Raw genomic sequence first — 11980 nt, 5'->3', positions numbered from 1 at the left:
TCAATATTAAAACGGCCCTGCAGGTGTCTCCAATACTTTTGGTAATATAGTGTAGATTAGATGGGTAGAGATAGATAGAAAGATAGATAGATAGATAGATAGATAGATAGATAGATAGATAGATAGATAGATAGATAGATAGATAGATAGATAGATAGATAGATAGATAGATAGATAGATAGATAGATAGATAGATAGATAGATAGATAGATAGATAGATAGATAGATAGATAGATAGATAGATAGATAGATAGATAGATACTGTATATATGCCCATAGTTAGATATGTACAACTTCCTTGTATTTTATAAAGGTTTTATTTATTATATTCTGCATTTATAAAAGTTGAAACATTCATGGCTATGGTATTATTAAAATATTTGTCTAATAGTGGGTAATTTTTTGTTTTTTCAGGTTACGCCCTCTCCTGTATCAGTTGCACTTCTACGTCTCAGGATCTATGTACCGGATCCTCAGTCATATGCAACGCCAATGAGGTTTGCACGACTATCTACACTACAACCAAAAGTATGTTCATTTTGTCCTACGTTTGTTTAATTTTACTTATAACATTTGACTCAGCAACATTGGGTTTCCCACTATTATTTCAAGTAGAGCATGGCGTGGATGCAGGCAGAAACTAATGGGGTGAATCTTTTTGAACCTTCACTTGTGTGAATCACCATGTTATATTCACTGGATGAACTGCCCATCCAATCAGTGATAAAGAGACCCATTCATCTTTGTTCTAGCCTCTAATTCCATCTGTTAAAGCCATGCTATCATTGTTAGAAATCTTTAAAGAGATCCTGGCAACAACTTGCAGGCAAAAAAATGCTGAAAAATCAAGAATTATAAATGCCTACTTGCAGGGATTTCCTTTCCATAAATCATTTTTAATTTATTTGAAAGGTGCTTTTGAACTTGCTAGAAACTTTAAATAGTCCAGAAAGAGTAATTTCCCTAGGACAGAACTCCCTTTGAAAGCCATAGCCCTTTCTTCTTCCGAGCGTGTCTAGTTTCTGTGCTGTCCCAGCTCCTCTGCCCCTCACCTCCATTACGATACATAAGTGTTTATGCAGTTGCCAGGGGGAGGAGAACAGTTGTAGTTGCCAGTTACATAGTTAGTCGGTTTGAAAAAATTCCATCTAGTTCAACCAGGGTCAGGACAAGGGAGGGTTGGGATGGGAAAGCTGCCCCATGCGCAGCAGTGGAGGGGCACCCCTCCCCCCTTGCCATATGTACACACGCTCCAGTGGCAGGCAACCATAAAGAAAGCCAGAGGCGTAACTAGAACCTTCAGGGCCCCAGTGCAAGAAATCATAAAGGGTTCCCCGGACCCCTGGCCGGAGCCCTTCCCTTCAAGCCTTGGGCTCTTCCCACTGATCCTGGGGCCCTTTACTCTCGTTACGGGACCCTTTCACAACAGCGGGACCCTTTCACAAGTTCTGCAGTGGGCCCCCTTCCTGCCATCTTGGGGCCTCTCCACGGTGGTGGAATACCAGGGCCCAGTTGCAAGTGTGACCTTTGCGATCCTGGAAGTTCACCCACTGGTGTCAGTAGTTTTTCTTTTTTGGTATTTTATTTTTTAACAATGTGACTGACTATGACTCTGTCCATTCAGAAAAGGAAGGAGCTGGTAAATTACATATTTACCGACCCCTTCCTGGTTCTCTATTGTGACACATCCCCTGCAGCAGCCGGCAGGAGGGGGGAGGGAGCACCATGGGGGGAGGGGCAGCACAATGGTTGTGGGGGACCAGGGTAACACACAGGGGCTCAGAGACAGCAGAACACAAGTGAAATGGATAGGAGGAGTGGTGGGGGCAGCATACAGAGGAACCAATCTCCTCCATTTTCCTCCTGCAGCTACAGGAGGAAAAAGGAGGACAGTGATTTCTCTACATGCTGCCCCCGCCCCCCCAATCAAGGTGTACAGGGGAGCAGCACAGGCCCCCTGGAGCATGGGGCCGGGCATAGGTGTGCGCAGCCTATTGCATTAGGGTGTGCACCCCAAAGTTTAAATACACATGCATGTGTTTGCCTACATGTATATGGCCCCGGTACATTACTCTCCCTGCTGGCAAAGTGAAATAGAAGTGTGTGGCACTTCTCTTATGGCAGAGCAGGTCCGAGGGAGATCTTTCCCATCTCCTCACTGGCAAACAGAGCGATAATGCTAATGTGCCCTAGGTGATTAGGGTGTGCCCAGGCACACCCGGCACACCCTGTGCGCACGCCTATGGGGCCGGGTGCAATTGCAACCCCTGCGACCCCGGTAGTTACGCCCCTGAAGCAAGCAATAGGTCCTGCATGTGCAGTGCACACTCCATGCCAACCGTGGGCAGCCGGGGAAGAGAATGGGTGCAGAGCATTACACCCATTCTACGACACTCATTAGCAGCAGGGGAGTGGGGCACAGTTGGGCATCCTTGCCCTGTGCACTGGATGGACCGTTCCCAGTACTGAGTTAAACAAATAGAAGAAATAAATAAACATAACTCTTTACCTACAGTTGATCCAGAAGGAGGCAAGAGAAACCCTATATAAAACATGGTCCCAGCTCTCCAGGACAGTTTCTCCACCTAACCTCCAGTGATGTTGGGTAGAAGCAGGACACAGGAGGTTAGGTTGAGGTTAAAGTGCATCTAAATCTAAACCTATTAACATTTATAGTTATTAACACCAGAGATGTTGATCCAGGGAATATGCAATTGCCTTTTGGGGGATCAGGAAGGAATGTATTTGTCCCCTGCTGGAGCCAATTGAGTCATGCTTTATAGGGTTTTTGCTTTCCTCTGAATTAAACAGTGGGTATAGAATTGTGTATATGGAGGTTTTCTATTCATTTATTCTATTTATTTATTTAGTTACTTTTTATTTTTTTTTTATCGGTTGAAATAGAAGACTAACTATGTCAACCCAAAACAAAAATGTCATTGGATGTGGTGGCTGCAGTAGTTAATTTTTTTGTTAGGGCTTTAGTGCAGAAAAATACTTATTGATCCTACCATAACTCCAGAGTCCTCGTAACATCCCGTGGAATGAACTGAAATCTCAATGTTCTCAGCTTTCTCAGCTATCCTCTGTGAACTACAAAGCTACACCCCTCTATATAATGTGGATGGGGGGGGGGGGGGGCTGTTTGTAGCCCAATAGTGATGACAGATGATGATGAATGGTGACAATGCTGATCCTCCACAAAGACAGGATGTTTGTTATTGGTAGATTTACCAGAAAAAAATGAAACAAGGCTAAAATTGAAATGAATGCTGCCACTACATCTAAGGACTGGTAACCTACAGGGTATAGATTTTGTTTTTTTATGTTTAGTTTTTAAAAGGATGAGAAAGCTTTTGCTATATAGTACAATGGTTGATGACAGGTGATGATGAAAAATGGTGATAAATGATGATGATGAATGCTGATGGCAGATGGTAATCAATGGTGAAAACAGATGATGATGATGATGATGATAAATGGTGATAACAGATGATGATGATAAATGGTGATAACAGATGATGATGAATGGAGATAATAGATGATAATGATGATGATGATGATGATGATGATGATGATGATGAATGGAGATAACAAATGAAGATGCATGGTGATAATAGATGATGAATGGTGATGGCAGATAATGATGAATGGTGATGGCAGATGGTGATCAATGATGATGATAATAGATGATGATGATGATAAATGGCGATAATAGATGATGATGATGATGATGATGATGATGATGATGGTAAATGGAGATAACAGATGATGATGAATGATGATAATAGATGATGAATGGTGATGGCAGATGATGATGAAGGTGATGGCAGATGGTGATCAATGATGATAACAGATGATGATGACAATGAATGGTGATAATAGATAATGATGATGATGATGAATGGAGATAACAGATGACAATGAATGGTGATGGCAGATAAATGGTGATGGCAGATGATGATGAATGGTGATGGCAGATGATGATGATGAATAGTGATACCATAATATGATAAATGGTGAAGGATGAATGTTGATAAAAGATGATGATGAATAGTGATTACAGATGATGATGATTGGTGATAACAGAATAGTACAAATGATGAATAATGAATGTTGATAATAGATTATGGTGAATGGTGATATAATATGATTATGACAGTGGTAGTAGAATATCATAAATGGCGATGATCAATGATGATGAATAGTGATGACAGATAAAGGTGATTGGTAATAACAGTTGATGATGAATAGTGATGAATGGTGATGGCAGATGTTGATGATGAATTGAGATAACAGATGAAGGGGAATGGCCATGACAGATAATGAGGAATGGTGTTAGCAGATGATCTATGAATGGTGATGGCAGATGATGATAACTGGTGATAGCAGATATTGATGAATGGTGAATGATGAATGGTGATAACAGATGATGATAAATGATAATAACAGATGATGAGGTATGGTTATAACAGTCGATGATGAATAGTGATGAATGGTGATGGCAGATGTTGATGATGAATTTTGATAACAGACAGAGTTGTATAAAGTACTCGAAACCCATACTTGAGTAAAAGTACAAGTGCTCGATCAAAAAGTGACTTGAGTAGAAGTGGAAGTGCTCGATCAAAAAGTGACTTGAGTAGAAGTACTAAAGTATTCAACATTTTTTGTAGTTTTTGTAGTATTGCAAGTAGTTTTTTAAAAAATTTTGCTACTCAAGTACTGAAAGTAAAAGTACCAGTACTGTGTTATGTAGTTATTAAAGAAAGAAGTCAAAATTTTGAACATCATATTGTTTTTTATTATTTCAAATGCAGCTTTTATTTATACATACAGTAGCATTTATTTTCGTATGCGCTGATAATACACATGTTTTGAGCTTCATGAAACCTGTCATCTACTGTTCTGGCAGTGGTAATTTTTATAATTGTAACGAGTAACTATGCAGCACAAAAAAAAAAAATATCGGAGTAAAAGTATTGAAATCATTGAAAAAATGTAGTGAAGTAAAAGTGGAAGTAGGAGAAAAAAATTCTACTCTAGGAAAGTACAGATACCGCCTTTCGGTACTTAAGTAAAGTAGTGACGTAGTTCTACTTAGTTACTATACATCTCTGATAACAGATGATGAGGAATGGTCATGACAGATGATGATGAATGTTGATAGCAGATGATGATGAATGGTGATAGCAGATGTTGATGAATGGTGAATGATGAATAGTGATAACAGATGATGATGAATGATGATAACAGATGATGATGAATGATGATAACAGATGAGGAGGAGTGGCAATGACAGATGATGAGGAATGGTAATAGCAGATAATTGATGAATGGTGACAGCATATGAATATGATAGTGATAGCAGAATATCATGACTGGTGATTATCGATGATGTTGAATAGTGATGAGGGATGATGGTGAATGGTGATGACAGATGATGGTAATAACAGTTGATGATGAATGATGCTGAATGGCGATGGCAGATGTTGACAATGAATGGTGACAGCAGACATTGGTTGATGAATAGTGAATAATTAATGGTGATGACAGATGATGATAAATGGTGATAATGATGAAAAAGAGTGCACTTACTTGATTTATTTATCCCTTTGTGTTGTATAATTACTTTTTTAGTTGAGTTGCTTCCATCAGCAACCTACTCATTGGTGAGGGGATGTGGACAACTATCGGATTGCAACCAGCCGAAGACCTTGAGTAACCAGTTCATGACAGTCAATATCAACACTGGCTGCTGCAATGCAGATAACTGTAGTACTACCAAACCCACAGGCAAGTATCCATTAATATGTTTTATTAAGCCCAACTAAACAACATAGCCACTCTACTAAATTAATGCAGAACTAAACACAATTTTTTTTTGCCATTTTGGATAGAGTAAGGGAGGGTTATAACCTCTGTAAGATTTATTTCTGCCATCTGTGTCCCATTGCGTAGATTTCCCTTCACTTCCTGTCCCATGGCCAAACAGGAAGTGAGAGGAAATCCATGAAAATTAAGTGATATCCTTAGGGGCCTCCCAGGTCATCCATTGGAAGATTTCCCCTCTATTACTTTTCTGGGGACAACTCAAAATTTGGGATTTTCTTTTACTTTCAATGATAATGGTAAACAGGACAAATAGAGAGGGTGAATCTCCTTAACAGGGGCACAGACAGCAATAAAGACTGGCAGGTGTTCTAATCTCTCTCCACTCTGTCCCAATCTAAAAATAATAGTTTTACCTTTAGTTATCCTTTAAGTGTGTTTTATTTAGTGCAAATAGACTGCTTACAATGCACTTAAACTTACAGTTTAATGAATTGATGTATCACTGTCACATGATAGTTTAGGTTCTTTTATGGTTTTTATTAGATATGTGCAAAGAGAGATCCCACAAATACTTATAAGTATAAAATGTATTAAAAGCAATGACAGATACAGATAAAGATAAAGAAAGTATGACAAGAATACTTAACTAAAGATGCTGTTTTGCCATGGTGTCCCCGCCTGCCTTTATGCAGCATGGCCAACCAGGTCCAGACACATGCCTGACGGACATTCTGGGTGAGACTAGCCTATTCCCAATTGGGCTGTGGTAATATGGAACTTGAATGTAAGGAAAAAAACACCCTGGCCAACTCCCCTTGTAAGCAACAATATGACCTTCTAAGGAAAATGTCACATTCCTGAAGGTGGCTTGTCCATATAGGCAGCCTACAATCACATTCCAATCACACGAGTCAGCTAAAAGTTACCAGAATAACCAAAATACTAGAAGCTTTTTTAGATAGTTGTGAGGCAACTAGACAACTAATAATAAGGAAATTTGAAATATGCAATTTCCTTATAATGAATGTAGTGAAGCTCTGCTGACTTCCATCATTTTTTTACATATATTTTTTATTTATTTTTCTTACATGGGATTGGAAATCCCTTTGCAAAATGCATTTTCCCTTGCAAAATGACCAGCCCATTTGCCTTTAGAAAATCATTCCCATTGCATCTGGTTCTCTAGTGTATGTTGATATCAGCCTTGTCCTATTTACACAGGAATGGCTGGTTATATTACTTAGCATAACTTCCTTTGCTTTGGTAGCTCCTATCACTAGCCTCCGCAGTGTGAAAGCTCCTTATCTATGCACTACATATCTACATCCAGCTGCTTAGTGTACCAACACACATAGGCAACACAGAAAGGTTGGAAATGAGGCGGGCATAAGATTTACTTATTCCTTGCCCACCGGTTTTAAAATTGAGAAACTCGTGAGTCATTCATGGTGCCCAATAGCAAGGAGTGCATCATGTAGTCCCACTGGTGACCATGGAGGAGGATCGAGGGTGGACTGGAAGTTTGTGGAAGCACGAAGAAAGCTGCTGAAAGAGCAGCTAGAGGTCTAAACCCAACAATTAAAGCGGTAAAAAAAATAACAAAAAATATGATATTGTAGTCTACTCATTCTGATATGTGGTGGCTGCATTGTTTTATCTTTTAGGCTCTTTTCCTCCACTTTCCCCTGATGGTCTGGCCAGTAAGTCTGTTTTTTTTTTTTTTCAACTTCATTTAACAGACTAAGCTATCCAGAAAAAAAGGCAGTTAGTGGGTTGAGACAAACCATTTAACACTGACAGGGGTGCTTACAATGGTCTTTTATTTAGGTATATACCAAAAGTTAAAGAAGAGTGCTGTAATGACCTATAAAAGTGTTAGCTGGTGTTCAGCTTTAATTTGCTGGTTAAGTCCATCTAAATTTGCTAACACATCTAATAGTACCAGCTCTCCGTGTCTCCCCGCTGGCAGAACACAAAAGGCAGTTTTGTTTTGTTTTAACTGTGGTGAAAGGAAATAAAATAGTCATCTATGGGCTGCTTAAGGCAGCCATCGCATGTAATGATTGGTAGGATGAAATATATTACATTTTTGTTTTTGGGTTTATTACTTCTTTATTTATACTCTACAGTGATCTGTCTCTTTATCTTTATTTAATCTGTTTCTTTTATTTGTATCATTTTAGTGCCAGTTAGTACACTACTAAATGGACTGGAGTGTCCTTCATGCTTCCAATTGTCATCTGCAACTTGTGTGCCTAACAGTAAAATGGCATGCACAGGGGAGGAGACCCAATGTACCACATACTCAATGACTTCAGATACAGGTAATTCTACATTTTTTTAGTAGTAGTAATGGGAAAATCTGATTGGGTTCAATTTGAGGACTCATTCAGTGAGCGCGAACCTCACTGAAGTTAATGGGAGGCGAATGTTGAGAATTATTTCTCTCTATTTTCAAAGCTAAGAGGCAAGGGATTGTATAACAAAGTGTATTGGAAGCCGGGTACTGCCAGGGTAGACAAGTACTATGAAAAACAAAAAAATAAAAAAACATAAATTGCAGTGAAGCAGATATTTTAATAATGCTTACATTGGGGGGGGGGGCAGAGGGGCATCTAGGATATACAACAGCAAGAGTGGAATTTACTTAAGAAACAAAAAGATTTGCTGCTAATGGCATTTCTTTGACAACATGGGGACCCCCAAAATTAAACAAAGGAAGGGTTTAGGAAGATGCAAAAAAAATACTGTTCTTCAAGGAGCAGCTCTTTTAATAAGGAAATACAAGCACCTTGTAGGTACCTGTGTTAGGTTTTAAATCAATTCTGGTAGAGAAGCCTTGACATAAATTTCAGATCTTGAGGAGCTCCAGCTAAAATTAAATAATTGGGGTGAGAGGGAAAGAATGTCGCTTTCAATGATGGTCAGTGCGAAAAAAGTCCCCCTTACAGTGGTGATCAGAATGCCACTCCAGTCAGCTAAAAAGATGACTGGTGTCATGCTGCTGGCTCTGCCAAGTTTCCTTGGATCTGGAATTATGGAAACACCATCAGGAGGTCAATCAGACCCCCTAGCATCCTCTGGAGGAACCCTTCTTTAGAATGGCTGCCGTAGAGCCTCTTGGATCCGAAGTTCATTCAATAAATAGGGCCTCTACAGGTGCCCCAAGGTTAAGCCCCACCAGCTGGAGCCAAGCCCAGCCAAGCCCAGCCCTTCAACTGTCTGATGCCAAAGTCTTTATTTCACTAAATTCCTAGTTAATAGCTACATCAATAGGTTTTGGTCTACTTAAAATGTATGAGCTGCCCAAACATTTTTCTTTTTACTATTGGACAGTAGGGAAGGGTTAAAAAGCCCTATCATGTTCATTTTGGCTGTATGTATGCCACTGGGGAGATTCTCATCCACTTCCGATTCTGGGGACACAACAGTAAATGAGACAGAAGCTCCCTAATAAAATGTAGGGAATTCTCATTTAAGACAGTTGTCACCAGAACATTTTCCCAATTGACTGGTCTACCCTGAATTAGTAACATTTTTATCTAATTTTCTGCCTCGGTTACAATGGGTCTCCAGGAAGGATAAAGACCCCTTGCCAACCGCCCACAGTATATATATACTGTATGTCATTACTTTAACATTAAATACCATTGTTATGGCAGCTAGCTATCATTTAGATATCTCCACTGAAAGCCCAGGACGTCATATGATGTCCAGCAGTAGGAAAAATAAACACTACTTATAGCGGAACTTTACCTATAACATTTTAATAAAATAAAAAGGATCTTTAGCAAGGAACATACATTCCACATTAATATTTATGCTACCAAAACTAGTGTGTTGTAAATGTTCTTGTTTCTTCTAATTTGAGGCAGCAATTTTGTAGAAGCCCAGAGCCCCCGAACAGCAGTAAATCATAAAGCGGAAGTAAACCCATTGATTTAACAGTTTCAAAAAACAGTTACATTCTTGATTGTCAAACCATCAAATGGCTGGCATCATGATCACATATTTAGCATCATGGCAGTTGCAGATCAAACAGAAACAGCTCCCTTGGCTGTAAAGAATAGGAGGGTTTAATTCTGCTTTAAGGCTGCCAGCAGATCGGCCTCTACAAACTCTGCAGTGCCTAAAAATGCCTAAAAGAGCAACTGAGCATGTGCAGAGCAGGGTGAGACCATGCATTACTAGATCTTAAACAATATAGACCAGGGGTCTTCAAACTATGGCCCTCCAGTTGTTCAGGAACTACAATTCCCATCATGCCTAGTCATGTCTGTAATGTCAGAGTTTTACAATGCCTCATGGGACGGGTGGTTCCGCAACAGCTGGAGGGCCATAGTTTGAGGATCCCTGGTATAGACACTTATTTTTAATGTTTTACATCACTATACCTGCAAAAGGGGCCAGCCTGAAATGAAATGATCTAGCAGGATTTAATTTTCTGACTAAAGTTCTACTTTACTGTAAAAAAAAAAAAAAAAAAGTTTGCTTGAAAAGATTACTTTGCTAATTTTGTGTTCCTTTCTGCAGTGCCTTCAAAAGCCTTCCTGGCCATGGCAGGATGTTCCACGCAAAACCTTTGCGCAAACTACAATGGGACCACACCGACCAGCTCTCTGGGGGCGATCAGGATAAATATCACATGTGACAAAGCCACTGTCAGTCCTACCACCACTACCACCACCACTATTAAAACTTCCATACATACTAGCAGTCCAGTGAAAAACAGCACCCCGTATGTGACAAAGGAAACAGAAACCACTAAGTCCTCACCAGAAACCACTAAGTCCTCACCAGAAACCAGCACTAGCCAAAGGGAAACTACTAAGTCCTCACCAGAAACCAGCATTAGCCATAGGGAAACTACTAAGTCACTGACAAGTAGCCCTCATGAGACAAGTCAACATTCCAGTACTGAGTCACCCAATAACAGTACAGCAGTTGACAGAAACACGACTGATGAATCCAATAGTCATTTCACCACAGACATTGCCAATCCAACGCCAAATAATTCCAATTCCACCCATTATACGACCCGTATTACTTTCACGCCCACTGCCATTCATGCAACCACTCGCGAAACAGCTGCTACCACAAAATGTGTTTGTAATGGATGCCCAACTCATCACTCTGTATTTTCTCTCAGCTTAGTTGTCATTGTGACCCTGATAAAACTAATCAATTAAAAAGTGTACATTTTTTTTCCCTGGCACTTTAAAAATCTATAAACCAAAATAATAAATGCAATCAGCGCTTCCGCCAACTCAGTGTTCACTATGCCAAATTACGTCACAATATACAAAATAACTCCAGTGCTAATAAAAAATAATGTCCTCAAAAATGATTTCAGTTACCGCTGAATGTTACTTAGGCTTCATGTACACGGGACATTTGAAAACCTCTCCTGAACGCTAAAACTTGACTGCTAGTAACCAACGGTTAAAAAAAGCGTCCGTTGTGCCGGGTCTACATGGTGCGTTTATGTTTAGAATCGTTTTTACATTGTAAAATGGTCAGAAATGTATCCCCCATCAAAAACACCTATAAACGAAATGCTTAAAAACGCAAGTTTTCACGCTGTTACAAGAATTTGGCATTTCAAATGCCAAAAAACGTCCGTCTGAACGCATTTTTTTTCTTTAAAATAAATGACACTAAACTCAATGACTTTAAACGTCTATACACATCTCAGTTTACATGGACAGATTAGATAACATAGAGGAGAGTTCATTGGCTGCTGAAAAAAACGCCCAACTGCTCCTAAACGTCCGTTTATCAGCAGCAGTGTACAAGAGGACTTAGTGATTTCACTCCAACATAAACCATATATACAACTTATAATAAAGTGCACCGCTAAGAATTAGTAAACTATGTTCATATAATCCCATTAGCCACTGTGTTACACACACATCCAAAAGTCTTTCTGTAAACGTAATCCACCATAGTGCTCCATTCCTCTTTATCAATAAAAAGTGATAAACCACCACCAGATGAAAAAAACCTGCTCACCTCACTGCTGCTAATCAGAAGCCTTTACTTACAACTCCCACTGATCCTCAGGAATAGACTTCTTCCTTCCCTTCTGGGAGAGAGCAATCCTTTCTTACTGAATTTCTCTTATAGGAGCCACAAGAAATAGAAA

The 11980-nt window shown here is 39.6% G+C and overlaps 1 protein-coding gene across 1 annotated transcript in view; it reads left to right on the top strand.

The window, feature by feature from the left end:
* The window catches only part of LOC309567662 (uncharacterized protein), a gene marked incomplete at both ends in the record, with an annotated part of 28536 nt that extends 17512 nt beyond the window's left edge, over positions 1–11024 (top strand). Inside the window, 4 exons of the mRNA XM_082273085.1 lie at positions 415–528; positions 5641–5796; positions 8019–8159; positions 10369–11024. Coding sequence (XP_082129211.1) covers positions 415–528; positions 5641–5796; positions 8019–8159; positions 10369–11024 — 1067 coding nt within the window. The remainder of the gene's footprint in view (positions 1–414; positions 529–5640; positions 5797–8018; positions 8160–10368) is intronic.
* Between the last annotated feature and the right edge of the window lie 956 nt (positions 11025–11980).

The sequence above is a fragment of the Pelophylax lessonae genome, assembly GCF_965119305.1.
Source record: "Pelophylax lessonae genome assembly, chromosome: 12".
Classification (NCBI taxonomy): Eukaryota; Metazoa; Chordata; class Amphibia; order Anura; family Ranidae; genus Pelophylax; species Pelophylax lessonae.
This window is presented reverse-complemented; position numbering and strand designations above follow the sequence as displayed.